The 18,574-nt window shown below is 26.1% G+C and overlaps 4 protein-coding genes across 6 annotated transcripts; 3 read left to right on the forward strand and 1 right to left on the reverse strand.

Moving 5' to 3' along the window:
* Window positions 1-493: 493 nt before the first annotated feature.
* LOC122860852 lies at window positions 494-2,387 on the forward strand. Its single transcript, XM_044164910.1, has 4 exons — window positions 494-569; window positions 692-863; window positions 959-1,410; window positions 1,518-2,387. The coding sequence occupies exons 2-4, from the start codon at window positions 710-712 to the stop codon at window positions 2,385-2,387; spliced, it is 1,476 nt and encodes a 491-aa protein (XP_044020845.1). The 5' UTR covers window positions 494-569; window positions 692-709.
* A 2,217-nt stretch (window positions 2,388-4,604) lies between these two features.
* On the reverse strand, window positions 4,605-6,212 carry LOC122860924 (F-box/LRR-repeat protein 2-like). Its single transcript, XM_044165039.1, has 2 exons — window positions 5,844-6,212; window positions 4,605-5,738 (listed from the first exon to the last, which is right to left on the reverse strand). The coding sequence occupies exons 1-2, from the start codon at window positions 6,108-6,110 to the stop codon at window positions 4,605-4,607; spliced, it is 1,401 nt and encodes a 466-aa protein (XP_044020974.1). The 5' UTR covers window positions 6,111-6,212.
* Window positions 6,213-12,694: 6,482 nt separating this feature from the next.
* Window positions 12,695-15,238, forward strand: LOC122847731. Of its 3 annotated transcripts, none has more exons than XM_044145581.1 (4): window positions 12,695-13,019; window positions 13,093-13,264; window positions 13,361-13,803; window positions 13,907-15,080. In XM_044145581.1, the coding sequence occupies exons 2-4, from the start codon at window positions 13,111-13,113 to the stop codon at window positions 14,960-14,962; spliced, it is 1,653 nt and encodes a 550-aa protein (XP_044001516.1). In that variant the 5' UTR covers window positions 12,695-13,019; window positions 13,093-13,110; the 3' UTR covers window positions 14,963-15,080. The 3 variants fall into 3 exon arrangements, with proteins under 3 accessions (XP_044001516.1, XP_044001515.1, XP_044001517.1); XM_044145580.1 differs by having other exon boundaries at window positions 12,732-12,972; window positions 13,907-15,238; XM_044145582.1 differs by having other exon boundaries at window positions 12,732-12,972; window positions 13,099-13,264; window positions 13,907-15,238.
* Window positions 15,239-16,709: 1,471 nt separating this feature from the next.
* Window positions 16,710-18,340, forward strand: LOC122861000 (F-box/LRR-repeat protein 20-like). Its single transcript, XM_044165167.1, has 2 exons — window positions 16,710-17,101; window positions 17,198-18,340. Exons 1-2 carry the CDS (start codon window positions 16,838-16,840, stop codon window positions 18,338-18,340), a joined length of 1,407 nt encoding a protein of 468 aa, XP_044021102.1. The 5' UTR covers window positions 16,710-16,837.
* The last annotated feature ends 234 nt before the right edge of the window (window positions 18,341-18,574 follow it).

An 18,574-nucleotide genomic window follows, 5' to 3' on the forward strand; every position in this document is an offset into this window, starting at 1 on the left:
AAACTTTGGACTACTTCTGACTACAAATGACTACAAAAACTTCGATAATAATGCATTAATTGTCAGTGTAGTCAACACAATAAATGCAGTAGTCAATTGTAGTCAATTCATAAGTTTTCAAAGACCGTGTTGGTAACGTAGACTTTTAGCTGGGATCACGTGAGTTTTTTTTTGTTTTTTACTGTTTACACTCATAACATTCATATCAAAGGTTTTTTTTTACTGTTTACATTCATGACATTCATATCAAAGGTTAACGAACAGTTAACAAATAACAGTCAAACATACAAAATTGTTGAATTAAAACCAGTCATTAAATTATTACATCTTTTTTTGTTTTTAATATTTGTTATCATATTGTGTATCGGAAAAGAATAAAATTTATTGCATTAACTATAGCTAAAGTAATTATCAAAAAATCATAGGATCAATTTAGGTAAATGAAAATATATATTGTTAACAATTATATTTACAAGATAATCACGTGTATCAACTGTATTTAAACAAGTTGCATGTCATTCAAGATTATTCGGCTTAATAATATAATTTTATTGATATTGATTTTACTGGTAAATCATCAACCTTTATTTGATCTTAAAATATATATTTTTTTATGGTTATTTTTGTTTATTTTATTATCCTGGATGTAAAACATCTTAAATTCATTATCATTTTTCGAATATACCTATAGTTTCAGAGTTGACTTAAAATGAGTGCAAAAAGAATATGTATTGAGAAAGACCAAGCAATCTCTGATGATGGTGACAAGGATCAAAAAGTCGTCATCAACTCACTGGACTACGACGTATTAGCACAAATCATCATGTTGTTGCCATTACCAGGAAGGATAGACATGGAAGAAGGTAAATATTATATTATCAAAATAGAGTTTCTCTGTTTTTTGTCAATAAAATATCAATGTTTTTATTATTATCTTTTAAATTTAATTTTATTTTAGTTTGTACCAAATGGAAAGAGGCATGTCGGCTAGCTTGGTATGACGTTAAGAAATACAAATATGGATCATCAATTGGACATTGTCATGATAATCGTTCGTTGACACAACCATACCCTAAAAAAATATTATTAAGGTGTGGTAATTATTTAAAAGAATTGTCTCTCTCAGATGTTTATGATTCAAGTATCATGCCATTTGTTGGTGATCACTGTAAAAATTTAACAAGTCTTGAATGTAAATTTGATAATGATTCCCTGATTAATAATGCTGATCGCTTTGCTCAAGCATTTACACAGTTGGATAAATTGAAATGCATCAAAATAACAGTGGATTTCAACAACTCGAATGAGACGATTAATCTTTCTGCAATAATTGATAGTCTCCCAGAAGAAATTAATGAAATTAAGTTATTTGGTGAACGAGGATGGAATCGAAAACGAAAAATTTCCATGGTACGTTGTTATTGAATATCAACAAGTTGTTTATGTATTATCAGTGACAATCAATACTATTATTTGAAAGAATATAAATTATTTAAATAAATTTTTATTATTTTCAGAGTTTTAAAAAATTTAAAAATCTTCAAAAATTGACATTACATCACATCTGTTTAGACAAGATAAACTTTCAAGAAATAGCAGACATAACAACACTTGTTAATCTTAGCATTGGAATATTTGATATACACACAGCCCTTTCTCTTTTTAATAAAATCGTTAATTTGGAATACATTGATCTATCGATGGATTTTGAGTATAGCTGTGTGTATAACTTCTCTCCAAAAGTACTAAGTATAATGCCTCACTTAGCAAATACAATTGTTGAATATTGCAAGAATTTGAAACATTTTAGAATAACTAGTAACAAAACAATAGACACTGTTTTAAAAAAATTGACAGAGTTGAAAAATCTTGAATGTTTAATATTGTATGGTAACTTTCGTTTGCTCGAAGAGGAATCAATAATCGCGATTTCAAACAATTGTAAAAAACTAAAACGTTTAGAAATAGATAATTGTACGATAAATGATGACGAGTCAGTAGCTTGTCCATCTGCTCTTGATGAGTTATCAAAATTACAATATCTTGAACATCTACATTTGGATACATTAAATCTTGAAGATAGTGCAATTATTGCTATTGCTAATAATTGTAAGAACCTAAAAAGTTTAGGTGTCCGAGGTTGCACGGATCTTACTGAGACAGGTCTCGTTGCTTTAACAAACTTGGAAAATTTAGAAAAACTAGATGTAAGCTATCTTGATAAAATTACAGACAGCTTCCTTATCAAATTAAAAGGCTTAAAAGAATTGAGTTGTTCTTATTGCCAGGAACTTACTAATGCTGGTATTATACAATTTATAAATAATAATCCAGATCTTGAAATTCTTGATGTCCGCTATATTAATTACATGACATTTGACAATTAATAAGATGGGTTGATGGTTAATTGATTTGAGCAAAAGATTGTAAGATTTGAGCAAGAATAAAGAAAATTAAATTTATAGCATGTATACCTTTTTCTAATTCATTATTATTCTTAATCATATAAATTTAAATGTCAATGTTAATAATTTTGTATGACAAAGTTACAAATTAATTATACTTTGTAAGATAATTTTTCGTATGGAGCAATTATTTGTACCTTCATTCGAAAATATGTCATGACAGCGTTGATGATATTCAAGTGGCTTAAAAAATCATTTTATATTTTTTCAATAAACATGCCAATAATTTTTAATACTTACAAATTTGTAAGAAAGGTAAATTTTTGAACATAACAATCACATCTTGTTGACAATACATTATTTCAATAAATAATAATTCACGAAAATAAATAAATTAATTATTCATCTAAATTTTCATTCAGCTTAAAATACTTTTAAAGATTTGCCAAAAATAATAAACAAATATTATATTTCAAATATAATAAATATTTTTATTCATTTAATTAACAATTAAATATTTTTATTAAAAAAGTAATGAATAAATAAATACAAGAAGATTATTGAAGTAAACAAAGTACTCTGTAAAATTATTTGATGTAGTTTGATGATACACTGGGTTTAAATTTTAACAGCTAAAAATGAATTACAGCACAAATTATTTCTTTGTTATCATTTATTTACAACTTGAAACTTTTGACTACTTTTTACTACAGCTTTGATAAATATTGAAGTCAACTGAAGTCAACTATAATGAGAGTTATCAAAATTTAAAACTATGCATTTACCAATAGATAGAACTGTTTCTTCAGGAAATTCCAAGTAAACAAAAAAATGTTAATTATATCTTAAATAATAATAATTAAAAATTAAAATGATAAAATATCCATATCAAATATTCATATCAGTCTATGTTTTAGGTCTCAAATAATATTATGGCCTTAGTATTTAAAAAATGCTATACGCTTTCGTCCAACAAGTGGTCCATCAACATGCGTTCTTTAATTTTATTTTTCAGATAATTTTTATAATTTAGGACATAGTTTTTTGTTGATCCCCGTCATATAAATATATATTATTTCATTCTTAAAGTGAGCAAAGTTTTGTAGTCGTCGGAGTTTGATAACGAAAAATAAAAAAAAAAAAAAAAAAAGATAAGGTGGTTTAGAAAGGTGTTGATAGTCAAAATAGATACTTAGCCAGAAATTAGTAAAAAAAATATACTATTATGTCTTGTAACGAGACGGAATGCTCCTGCGCATATTTTAATATTCCCACCACATTTACCTGTCGTGTATCTTTATTATAACCATTTTATTAATCATGTAAGTAATTATAATTTTTATCAATCCTTTTTCTAATTTTTTATTTGTACAACCCAAATAAACTGATTGCTGAAAATAAACAAACGTAGCAACCACACAACTATATATACAATATTCATTTATGTTCAACTGAAATTGAATATTTCCAATTAATAATATGTTAAAACCATGAATTATGTTTATAATTTTGTTATTGTTTATTTATTCGTTGATGCCAAATATACATAATTTCTTGGTATATTAAAAATTAAATCCCAGAAACGAAAAGAAATATGTTGTTTTTGGTGTTGTTGTTGTTGTTGTTGGTGGTGTTGTATTATTATTCAAAACATCTTCTGACGGATCTATTATTTTATTAATCCTTTAACTTTACTGATTACGTTATTTGTTCAATTCAATCTTCGTGTTTTTTTTTTTTTTCATTATTTAAATTAAGATACTCAATATGGTTAATTATATAAATTAAAATATCCATTTTTTTTTTAAATATAATATTTGTTTTTCATTTCCGAAAAATCTTTAGAAATATTTTTGGCAGTATGAATATTTGTTTAGGTATATATGATTAATCAATTCATTGTTGTGAATAATTATATTTATTAAAAGAATAGAAAATTTATAAAAAAAAAAAGGTAAAAATAATTGTCCAACTCAAAAAATTATTTGAAAAACTATATTTATTTTTTAACTTTGCTTTACAAAAATATTAACATTGTCATTCAAATTGTTATGATTCCAATAGTAATATCGAAAACAAGCTATAATAAAAATGTTCTTTTACAATGTCTTCACAATGTCATTTTGTAAGGGTTTTTAAGAATAAATTATAGAAGAATATAACGCGCAAATGAGAAAGAAAAGTATATAATAACTACAATTAAATCTTTTTAACAACCAACCATTGAGATGTAATTATTGACTTAGAAGCTTCTTTTATTGACGAGCTACACCCCATTATGTGTAAAATGATACCATTTGTACGGTTTTTAGTTGCCTGATCAGCAGCAATAACCATATCAGTTGTGATATTATATATACCCCCGACACTAATCTTTTTAAGATCTGGATTATTTTTTATGAATTTAATAATACCAGCATCAGTAATTTCCTTGCATTCATCACAATGCAATTCTTTCAATCCTTTCAATTTGATGAGGAAGCTGTCTGTAGTTATATCAAGATTACTCACATTAAGTTTGTGTAAATTTTCCAAGTTTGTTAAAGCAACGAGAGCTGTCTCAGTAAGACTCGTGCAATCTTGGATATCTAAACTTTTCAAGTTCTTACAATTATTAGCAATAGCAATAATTGTGCTATCATAAAGATTTCTTACATCATTCAAGTCTAGATGTTCAAGATATTGTAATTTTGATAACTCATCAAGAGCAGATGGAGAACAAAGTAGCTCAGCATTAATAGATCGTCGTATGCAACAATCAGGAATTTCTAAACGTTTAAGTTTTTTACAATTGGTAGAAATCGCATTTATTGATTCGTCAGGAAGCTCATCCAGACCATACAATATTAAACATTCAAGATTTTTTAACTCTGTCAACTTTTTTAAAGCAGTATCCATTTTATTGTTACTAGTTATTCTCAAATGTTTCAAATTCTTGCAATATTCAACAATTGTATTTGCGAGGTCCGGCATTATGTCACAAGAAATTCCAAGGTGTTGTAAATTTTGAAAGTTTATCCATTTTTTACGAGGAATTTTACTTACATCATAAGGACCATATGGAATATCAAGATGTTTTAGATTTTTGCATGTACAAAAAATAGTATTGAGTATTTTTGTAGAGATTGCACCTACATATATACACTTAGTCATGCTCGTCATCAAGTCGATATATTCCAAACTAACGAGTTTATCAAATAGAGAAAGGTTTGGGTGTGTGTCATATAATCCAATGTTAAGATGAACAAGTGTTGTTATGTCTGCTATTTCTTGAAGGTTTAAACAGAGGCCAACTGATGTTAATTTTCGAAGATTTCTGAATCTTTGAACAGACTGAAAATAATAAGAATTTATTTAAATAATTTGTATTCAGTTATGATAGTATTGTTTGTCGCTAGTGATACATAAACAACTAGTTGATAATCAATAACAACTTACCATGGGAATATTTTGTTCTCGATTCCACCGAGGTTTAGCAAATAAATGGATTTCATTAATTTCTTCTGGAAGACTATTAATTATTTCAAATAAATTAATTGCTGTTTTTTGTTTATTCCTATGGATCAGTAACATTCTGATGCATTTTAATTTATCCAACTGTGTAAATGCTTGAACAAAGTCATCAGCATTATCAATTAAACATTTAACATTAAATTTACATTCCAAGGTTGTTAAATTTTTGCAGTGATCACCAACAAATGGCATAATACTTGAATTGCAAACATTTGAGAAAGACAATTCATGCAGATAATTGCCACATCTTAATAATATTTCCTCGAGATATGATTGTGTCAACAAACGGTTATCATAACAACGTCCAATTGATGATTTACATTTGTATTTTTTAATGTCATACCAAGCTAGTTGACATGCCTCTTTCCATTTGGCACAAACTAGAATAAAACGTATATTAAATTTAAAAATTAACAATACAAACATTGAATGTTATTAACAAAAAAGAAACTTTATTTTGATAATAATATATTCACCTTTTTCCATGTCCATCCTTTCTGGTATTGGCAGCAACATGATGATTTTTGCTAGTGAGTCGTAATCCAGTGAATTGATGACGACTTTTGGATCCTTGTCACCATCATCAGAGATTGCTTGGTCTTTCTCAACACATATTCTTTTTGCACTCATTTTAAGTCAACTCTGAAAATATATATTTAATAAATAATGATGAATTTATTACAACCAAAATAATATAATAAACCAAAATAACCATCAAAAAATATATATTCCAAGATCAAATAAAGGTTGATGATTTACCGGTAAAATCAACATCAATAAAATTATATTTATAAAGCCAAATAATGTTGAATGTCATGCAACATGTTTAAATACAGTTGATACACGTAATTGTCTTATAAATATAATCGTTAAAAATATAAATTTTCATTTACCTGAATTGATCCTATGGTTTTTTGATAATTACTTTAGCTGTAGTCAATGCAATAAATTTTATTCTTTTTCGATACACAATGTCATTGATAACGAGTTAAAAACAAAAAAAGATGTAACAATTTAATGACTGGTTTTAATTAAACAATTTTGTATGTTTGACTGTTAATTGTGCTATTGTTATTTGTTAACCTTTGATATGAATGTCATGAATGTAAACAGTAAAAAACAAAAAAAAAAAAAAAAACCCACGTGATCCCAGCTAGAAGTCTACGTTACCAACACGGTCTTTGAAAAACTTATGAGTTGACTACAATTGACTACTGCATTTATTGTGTTGACTACACTGACAATGCATTTATCGAAGTTTCAAGTTGTAGTCAAAAGTATTCCAAAGTTTCAAATTGTAAATAAAAGTATCGCAAGTTAAACCTAGTGTATCATTGTACTGCATCGAATAACTTGTATTACTGATTACTTTATTTGTTCAATTCAATAATATTTGTTTTTCATTTTCAAAAAATTTTGAGAAATATTTTTAGCTTTATGAATATTTATTTAGGTAAAAAAGTAATCAATTTATTTTCGTAAATTATTATATTAATTAAAATAATATATATTATTTTTACCATACAGCATGAGCTTTTCCCAGATGGGTTTTCTATACACATAAAAAAAAAGTTTGTTAAATTAATATTAATAATTTTACTTACTTGTAAATTGTGTACATGGAACATAGAATGCTAAAGTAGGTAATTTTAATGCAATCATTATAATTATTATTTATGAAAAAAGACATGGTATATTTATATCAAAACATTGTGTATGTTCTCAAAATAATCATTTTAAATATACATCATCATTGCGTAATTTTAAACTTAAAATTAAAATTTCAAGAATTTTGAATTGAATTTAAACAGAAACATATTTTCAAAAAATAGATAGGCAATCGTTTTAGAGAAATTTTTTATTACGATTGACTGAATTAGGTAAAAAAACAAATTAAATTACCATTGAAAATAATGTATACGGTATTTATTTATGTTTAACTTAAATCATGAATTATGTTTTATTTTATTATTGTTTATTTATTTACTTTATTGTTGTATTTTATATAATAAAGTTTGTAACAAAAACAGCTGCCAATATAATTCAAGAAATAATTTAAACCCATAAGCTTGAAGAGGTTTTTGATGAAGAAAATTGTATGTATATGTTTAAAAGTATTTGATGTTTATTGAAAAATAATTTGACTAACTGTTGATGCCAAATATACATTATTTCTTGGTATATTAAAAATTAAATCCCAGAAATGAAAAGAAATATGTTGTTTTTGTTGTTGTTGTTGGTGGTGATGGTGCTGCAATTTTTTTTCAAAACATCTTCTTCTGAGTCTATTATTTTATTGTTAGTATTATTAAGATGATTGGGAACTTTTTCGACACTCAAATCTTAGTTGGACCAAGTATTTCACACAATTGATACATTGTTAAGTAAAGGTAAAGAATTCTTCATGACTTATTAGTTATAATTTTTCTGGCTTTCATTTTTTTTTCCATTTCGATGCTAGCCTCAACGATAACCCCTATCGTAAGGGCTAGCATCGAAATGAAAAAAAATTGAAAACCAGAAAAATTACATAAGTATCTGCAATGAAGATACCGGCAATCAGGTCGTATGTTGTACTTTCTGTTTTGTTTTCCTTCATATATTTTTCATTAACTGTAATAACAAAAAAAATGAATAATTCCAAGCATAAAAACCAAGGAAATTTTTTTTTTTTTGTTACTATAGTTGACGAAGAACATATGAAGGAAAACAACACAGAATCAACACACTACCTGTTTACCAGTATCTTTATTGCAGATACTTGTAATTTTCAATAATAGAAACAAAAAGTTGGAATAAGTTTAAACGCGCTACTAATGATAATGTTATACTAAAGATTCAGGATTATTTTAAAAGCGTATTAATTACTGAAGACTATATTTCTATTTTCCAACTCAACCAATATTGATTTATGTACCGAGGAAATCAGGATGACCATTAACACAATAAAAAAAAAATGAATATGTGTATATCGATTTCACCATAAGAAACCGAAATAGGAATCATTGGAAAATAACAATAATGATCAAGACATAAATTTTGTGTTTTCCGAGATAATAAATATGGCCAATGATAGATCAAATGATAATGAATAATCTTAGAAAAGAAATGCTAGCTATCAATAGTAATACTGAAATAGAAATCAAAATTTTACACCCCGAAAATTGTATTGATTACAAAAAATTTGATTCGTTCTTTAAACAAAAACTATCATGAACAATATCTAAAGACGAGAGAGAAAATTCTAAAAGAATTGGAATTCACTAAAAATGTAGGCGATTTATAATAAGGAATGGAGAAAAGGAATAAAAAATCTAAAAAGTTCCCAATCTCCCTGATAATACTGACGTTAAAATAATAAACCCGTCATATCAATGAAATCCTGTGATGGTGCTGATTTGGTTTCCGCTCTTTTTATTATTTGTTAACTGTAATAACAAAAAAAAAATTATTTCTCTAATCTAAATTTTTAAAACATTGTATAACTTAGTGCTCAGAGTAAAAAAAATTATGAGGGTTGCCTTATCGACAAAGAAAATACATGTGAAAAATTTCTACCATAGGAACCCGACTGACACCGTAATATAATCAAACTAATTGAATTAATTTTTTTTTTTTTGCATATATACTGATCAAATTTTTATCTTCATTTGCAGTTTTTTTTTTATTCCTAATACTTGTTATAAGAAATATATATTCCAGTTGATAAAATTTAAGCAAAAATTTTTAGTATAATACTTCCAACAAATATTGGAAACAATTGTTTCAAATATAGAAAGAATAAATATCGCGGTATATTGTTACAGTTATTTCGGAATTGGCAATGCTGTTGTTACATAAATTTAGTGGTGTATTGTTATCTCGTTAAACTTTTCGTGCAAAAAATAAAAATATTAAATAAACAAAATCTATATAAATTTGTTCGTGTAGAAAGTTTAATTTTTTTTTAAATAATTACCAAGTCACCAAGTCAAACATTGAAGATAATAAAAAATTTGTAAAATGAAAAAATTCAAAAGATTTACGATAAAAAGAAAAAAAAAAAAAAAACTTTGTTATTATTAGTATAGTTTAGTAAATGTATAGTCATACTATCGATAATCTACACGTGTCTGATAAGATTCTAGACTTGAAGAAATTAAAAAACTTAAAATATACTTAAATAATTTATTTATTTATTATTATTTTTTTTTATTCTCGGTATTTTTTTTTAATTTTAACAATAAAATACTTCAGTGACTAACTAATCTATGTATAGATTTTTTATCTTTTCAGCTACTTAAAATAAAAGAAAAATTAAAAAATCATAGAAAAATGTAGATATAATAATAAGAGTCTGTGTTGTATTTAACATTTGTTTTAATTTTAACTTTTATTTCACTGATTTTATTTTTGTTTCTTGTTTAAATTAATAAAAATTTATTTACCGTAAAATATGTGATGTATATTGTTCAGTTGATAACATGATACTTTCATTTAAAATTATTATTTTTTAATATTTAATTGATAATATTTGGTCGGAAAATCTCCTTGAATATACAAATTTAAATTATTACAATATTTGCCTGCTTGTTTTCTTATTTTTTTTTTTTTATTTAATTTCAATTACATTTTGTATATTATTTGGTAAAAGAAAAAAAAAAATTATAAAAAGAACTTGATCAATTTTTGTGTTGTATAACTTTAAATATTTGAATAATTTTTTTAAATATATTGTCAAGCATCCAATAAAGTGTAGCTCATTGAAAGTTCAACATCCAAGTAAAAAGTAACTCAAATTTTTTTTGACTCATGTAAAAAACTTTTTTTGTCATAGTTTAAAAAGAAAAAAAAAAAAAAAACCCGGATTTAAATTTATGTTAGATAAATTTATCAACTTTTTTGGAATTGGAAAGTATTAGACAAGTGACTCAAACGTGTTAGCGCGGGGTAAAGATAAAAGCAATTAAAAAAAAAAAAAAAAATTGATAATAAATGTAAAGCGGATAAAAAAAATAAAGAAAGATAAATATAGTGTAATTATTACTTACTCAAAATAAATATGCGTGCCATTAATACAATTCGAAAAAATGGTTTTTTTGAAGCCATTTTCATTGACATTTTACAAGTTGACAATGAGATTTTTTTTGTCCTGTTACTTGAATTGAACAACCAAAACTGATGATTATTTTTTTGTCTTCTACTTGAATGTCTTCTCCATTAATTAATAATATTAACCATTAACAAATTATTAATTTTTCAACAGACTGTAACGTGTGGATTCTCTTCACCTTTACTTTTTTATTTATTTTAAAATTCTTCTTATTAAATATTTATTTTACCAGATAGACTGTTACGTATTAAGTATAAATTGTACTGATTTGTAAGGTGGCAATGCCACGTCACGAATCTATGTTGAGCAAGTGTATTTTTCGGACGCACCTTGTCATCTTGGTGGCCGGACTTGAAGTGATTTTTCTATTTTAATAATTTAATTTACACGAAAACACTCCACATTGACACATAGAATATATATACACCGGCGGCGCGTGATCGCTCTGTTATTTGAATATAATAAACTAATTTTAATCTTAAGTTAGTACTTGGAAAATTCAACAATACCTTCTTTAGCATTCTATGTTCCATGTACACAATTTTATAACTAAGTAAAATCATTAATATTAGCTCATCAAATTTTTTTTTATGCGTGTATAGAAAACCCACATGGAGAAAAGCTCATGCTATAGGTATATGGTAAAAATAATATATATTATTTGAATCAATAATTCACAAAAATAGATTGATTAATTATTCACCTGAATATTCTTAGAGCCAAAAGTATCTGGAGACAAAAGAAAAACAAATATTATATTGAATTAAACAAATGAAATGTAAAATTATTTGATGTAGTTTGATGATACACTGGGCTTAACTTACGATAGCTGACAATAAATTACAGCACAATGTATTTGTTTATAAGCCCAATAAGCCCGAAATTTGTACCTGAAAAATAACAACGGTAAAAAAATTATTTACTCCAAAATATTAATTGACAATTGTATATCTGCTTTGATAATTAACATATTTTGAGGGTTTTTTTTTTTTCAAAAACAAAGAATAAGTTGTGCTTCAATTAGTACCATTAAATTTAAAAAAAAAAAAAAAAATTATTTAGGTACAAATATTTATTTTTGGAAGCAGCATAGAAACATTTTGGAGTGAATATTTTAGAGGAAAATTATTAGAAAATTATTCTAGGACTTATGCAGGCTAAGTTCACACACTCCGGTCTTTTCTCTTTTTTTTTTTTTTTCTTTCAAAGTTAAAGAGGCATGTTCGCTAGTTTACTTATAAATTCCAATTGTTTATTAAATAGTTTATCTAAAAAAAAAAAATTTCCGTTTTTTTTTACATGAAACTTTGTATTTTCAATCGCGATTTCCCACTTAACCCTTTGAAATACGCGAAAAACTCTACAGAACTAAATTGAAGCTAATTTTTTTCCCTAAAACTTTCATTAAAGCTATTTTTCCCTAAATCCCTTAGTTTTCGCGATATTCTCAAAAAACACCCATTTTTAACCCTTTTATTTTTTTTCACTTCTATTTTCACCCATTACATTTCAATTTCCCTACAGTTTCCAACATGACACCTATCCTGACCTATCTTATTTTTTTCTCACTCGAAATTAAAACCGGCGAACCCAGGTCCCAGACAGTCCCAGACCTTTATTGATGAGCTTATGCCATCTGTGTTGAAAAAAAAAAATTAAAATAAAAAAAAAAAATAAACTTGTTGAAACGTAACCAAAAAAATTTTTTGACAGGTCGACTAATTGTAAATTGTTCGTTTTGTTGAAAAACACTAAAAATATAATTATTTAAACAAAAAAAAAAAAATAATAATTTATTGATAATTTAGAAAAAAGAGAGGGTGCTCATATTGAACACCCTGCTCATATTAGACCACTCTCCCTATAAGACAATCACGTGTATCAACTGTATGTAAACAAGTTGCATGTCATTCAACATTATTTGGCATTATAAATATAATTTTATTGATATTGATTTTACTGGTAAATCATCAACCTTTATTTGATCTTGGAATATATATTTTTAGATGGTTATTTTTGTTCATTTTATTATTCTGGATGTATAATACATCTTAAATTCATTATCATTTTTTAAATATATAGTTTCAGAGTTGACTTAAAATGAGTGCAAAAAGAATATGTATTGAGAAAGACCAACAAATCTCTGATGATGGTGACAAGGATCAAAAAGTTGTCATCAATTCACTGGATTACGACTCATTAGCACAAATCATCATGTTCTTGCCAATACCAGAAAGGATAGAAATGGAAAAAGGTAAATATCATTATCAAAATAAAGTTTTTTTTTTTGAGATTAATATCAATGTTTGTATATTATTAATTTTTAAATTTGATATACGTTTTAATCTAGTTTGTGTTAAATGGAAAGAGGCATGTCAACTAGCTTGGTATGACATTACAAAATATAAATGTAAATCATCAATTGGACGGTCTTATGATAACCGTTTGTTGACACAATCATACCTCGAGAAAATATTATTAAGATGTGGTAATTATTTAATGGAATTGTCTCTCTCAAAAGTTTTTAGTTCAAGTATCATGCCATTTATTGGTGATCACTGTAAAAATTTAACAACCTTGGAATGTAAACTTGATGATAATTCCTTGATTGATTGCTTTGTTCAAGCATTTACACAGTTGAATAAATTAAAATGCATCAAAATAACAGTGGATCACAACTGGTGGAATGATACAATTAATCTCTCTACAATAATTGATAGTCTTCCATTAGAAATTAATGAAATTCATTTATTTACTCAACCCATGTCGAATCGAAATTATAATATTTCCATGGTAAGTTGTTATTAAATATCAACTAGTTGATTATGACTAGTGACAAACAATACTATCAATTAAATGAATATAAATTATTCAAATGAATTTTCATTATTTTCAGAGTTTTAAAAAATTTAAAAATCTTCAGAAATTAACAATACATAACTTTTGTTTAGCCATCATAAACTTTCAAGAAATAGCAGACATAACAACACTCGTTCATCTTAGCATTGGGCTATATGATATACACAAAAATCTTCCTTTATTTAATAAACTCGTTAATTTGGAGTATATCGACTTAGCGATGGGTATCGACTATTATGCGTACAGCCTCTCTACAAAAGTACTTGAGACTATTTTTTGTTCATGTATAAATCTAAAACATTTCAATATTCCATGGGGGGTTTATGATCTAGCTAGGATTCCTCTTGAGAAATGGATGAATTTTCAAAACTTGGAATATCTTGGTATTTCTTGTACTATGATGCCTGACTTAGCAAATACGATTGTTAAATATTGCATGAATTTAAAACATTTGAGAATAAATAGTTACAATATAATGGATACTGCTTTGGAAAAGTTGACAGAGTTGAAAAATCTTGAATGTTTAAGATTGTTAGGTGACTATTCACTCGGAGAGGAATCAATAATCGCGATATCAAACAATTGTAAACAACTTAAACGTTTAGAAATAGCTGAATGTATTATAGTTGAGCCAGTTTCTTCGCCACCTGCTCTTGATGAGTTATCAAAATTACAATATCTTGAACATCTGCATTTGTGTATGCCATCAAATCTTGAAGATAGTACAATTATTGCTATTGCTAATAACTGTAAGAACCTAAAAAGTTTAGATGTTCGAGGTTGCACAGGTCTTACTGAGACAGGTCTCGTTGCTTTAACAAATTTGAAAAATTTAGAAAAACTAAATGTAAGCTTTCTTGATGAAATTACAGACAGCTTCCTTATAAAATTGAAAGGATTAAAAGAGTTGAATTGTAGTGAATGCGATGAACTTACTAATGCTGGTATTATTCAATTTATAAAAAATAATCCAGATCTCGAAAAGATTACTCTGTTTGGTATAGATAATTTGACAAGTGACTTGGTTATTGCTGCTGATCAGGCAACAAAAAATCGTACAAATGGTATTATTTTAGACCTAAAAATGGACTAATAATTGAATCTCAATGGTTGATTCTTATATGGTTATGAAGACTGTCCTATTTCAATCTATAAATAGATTTTCATTCAAAAAAATCCGAACGATTTGAGCCCAAGTTGTAGGATTTGAAGGGGATAATCAAATTTATAGTATATAATATAATATTATACTTTTTTCTAATTTATATTACTTTTAATTATATAAATTTGAAAGTCAATGTTAATAATTTTGCAAGACAAATTTACAAATTAATTATACTTTTTTAGATAAATAAAAAAAAAATAAAAAAGAGAAGAATTATTAATTGTAATCTTTTTGTCCATATCTTGGTTCTGGGAGGCCAGAACAATGTTTGATAAATAAATAAATAAATTTTTCGTATAGAACAATTACGTTTGTCTTCACTAGAAAATATGTCATGATAGATATTCAAGTGGCTTAAAAAAACATTTTATATTTTTTCAATAAACATGGCAATTATTATTAATATTTACAAATTTGTAAGAAAGGTAAATTCTTGAACATGACAATCGCATTTTGTTGACAATATATTTTTTTAATAAATAATAATCTAAACAAATATTATATTTATTTAATCAACAGTTATTAGGTTTTTTAATTATAAAAATAATGAATAAATGAATACAAGAAGATCATTGAAATGAACAAACAAAGTACCCTGTAAAGTTATTTGATGTAGTTTGATGATACACTGGGTTTAAATTTTAGTTGACAACAAATTACAGCACAAATTATTTGTTTTTTATCATTTATAATATTTATAATTTTTATCTTCAACTTGAAACTTTTGACTATTTTTGACTACAACTTATTAATAAATATTGAAGTCAACAATAATTCAAAACTATGTTGGTAACGTAGATTTCTAGCTGGGATCACGAGGGTTTTTTTTTTTTTTTTTACTGTTCACACCAGTTTACACACTTTACATTCATATCCATTCATATCAATTATGTATCACAGGTTAACAAATATATTGTTATAACAATAGCACAATTAACAGACAGACGTACAAAATTGTTTAATTGAAACCGATCATTAAATTATTACATCTTTTTTTGTTTTAAATTCGTTATCAATAACATTGTGTATTAAAACAGCCAAAAATAACTATACTAAATTAATTATCAAAAAACAAAGGATCAATTAAGGTAACTGTAAATTCATTATTTTAACAATTAAATTTATTAAATAATTTCGTGTAACAATTGTATCTTAACATCTTGCATGACATTCAATATTATTTGGCTTTAAATATAATTTGTTGATGATGATTTATTGCTGGTAAATCATCAACTAATTGATTGATCTATTTTTTCGAATATATATATTTGAATATGGTTTTTTTTGTTTATTATATTATTCTGGTTGTAATACATTTAAATTCATCATCATTTTTTTGATATATATTTTCAGAGTTTACTTATGATGAGTGCAATGAAAATATGTGCTGAAGAAGACCAACAAACCTCTGATGTTGGTGACAAGGATCCAAAAGTCGTCATCAACTCACTGGACCACGACGTATTAGCAAAAATCATCATGTTGTTGCCAATACCAGAAAGGATAGACATGGAAAAAGGTGAACATTATTATAAAAATAAAGTTTTTACTTTTGTTAATAAAATATCAATGTTTGGATTATTAATTTTTAAATTTGATAAACGTTTTATTCTAGTTTGTACCAAATGGAAAGAGGCATGTCAGCTAGCTTGGTATGACATAAAAAAATACAAATGTAAATCATCAATTGGACGTTGTTATGATAACCGTTTGTTGACACAATCATACCTCGAGAAAATATTATTAAGATGTGGTAATTATTTAAAAGAATTGTCTCTCTCAGATGTTTGTGATTCAAGTATTATGCCATTTATTGGTGATCACTGTAAAAATTTAACAAGTCTTGAATGTAAATTTAACGTTGATTCGTTAAAATATGATGCTGGTCACTTTGTTCAAGCATTTACACAGTTGAATAAATTAAAATGCATCAAAATGACGATGGATCACAACGGCTCGGATGAGACAATCAATCTTTCTGCACTAATTAATAGTCTTCCAGAAGAAATTAATGAAATTCATTTATTTAATAAACATCTTAACTATTTAAATAAATATATTTCCATGGTAAGTTGTTATTGAATATCAAGTAGTTGTTCATGTATCACAAACAATGGTATTAATTAAATACAAGTTATTTAAATAAATTCCTGTTACTTTCAGTCTGTTCGAAGATTTAGAAATCTTCAAAAATTAACATCAGTTGGCTTCTGTCTAGACAACATAATTCTTGAAGAAATAGCAGACATAACAACACTTGTTCATCTTACCATTGAACTGTATGATATAAACAAAAAACTTTCTCTATTTGATAAACTCGTTAATTTGGAGTATATTGACTTAATAATCATGGGCAGGGTCGATTGTGTATTTGGACTTACGGATGAGGTACTCAATACTATTTTTTGTACATGCAAAAAACTAAAACATCTTGATATTCCATCTGGTCTTTATGATGTAGCTAAAATCCCTCTTGAAAAATGGATAAACTTCCAAAATTTACAATATCTTGGTATTTGTTGTGACATAATGCCTGACTTAGCAAACACAGTTGTTGAATATTGCAAGAATTTGAAACACTTGAGAATTACAGATTATCGTGATGACTTAATGAATGAAACTGCTCTAAAGAAACTAACAGAGCTAAAAAATCTTGAATGTTTAATATTGGAAGAAAACATTTCGCTCAGTGAGGAATCAATAATTGCAATTTCGAACAACTGTAAAAAACTAAAACGTTTAGAAATTTCTGAATGTATTATAGTACCATCTATTCCGGGTGTTCGACTGTCTTCTTCAACTGTTCTTGATGAATTATCAAAATTGCAATGTCTTGAACATCTAAACTTGGGTTTCGCAGAAAATCTTAAAGATAGCACAATTATTTCTATTGCTAATAATTGTAAGAAATTAAAAATTTTAGATATCCAAGGATGCTGTGCAATTACTGAAACATCTCTCGTTAATTTAACAAACTTGGAAAATTTAGTAAAACTAGATGTAAGTTGTCTTGATATAATTACAGACAGCTTCCTTATCAAATTAAAAGGATTAAAGGAATTGAATTGTTATTATTGCCAGAAACTTACTAATGCTGGTATTATACAATTTATAAATAATAATCCAGATCTTGAACTTCTTGATGTCCGCTATATTAAAAATTTGACAAGTGACTTGGCTATTGCTGCTGATCAGGCAACTCAAAATCGTACAAATGGTATCATTTTAGACATAATAATGGATAATTGGTCAATAATCAAAGCTTCTAAGTCAATAATTAAATCTCAATGGTTGGTCATTCAATAGTTTTAATTATAATTATCATATACTTTTCTTTCTATTTTACGTGTAATATTCTTTTGTATTCTTCTATAATTTATTCTCAAAAAGACATACGAAATGACATTGTGTTGACATTGTAACAGAACATTTTTATTATAACTTGTTTTCGATATTACTTGAAATCATAAACATTATTCGAATGTCAATGTTAATATTTTTGTAAAGCAAAGTTGAAGAAAGAAATATACTTTTTCAAAT

This window comes from Aphidius gifuensis, linkage group LG1, assembly GCF_014905175.1.
Source record: "Aphidius gifuensis isolate YNYX2018 linkage group LG1, ASM1490517v1, whole genome shotgun sequence".
In the NCBI taxonomy this organism is placed as follows: Eukaryota; Metazoa; Arthropoda; class Insecta; order Hymenoptera; family Braconidae; genus Aphidius; species Aphidius gifuensis.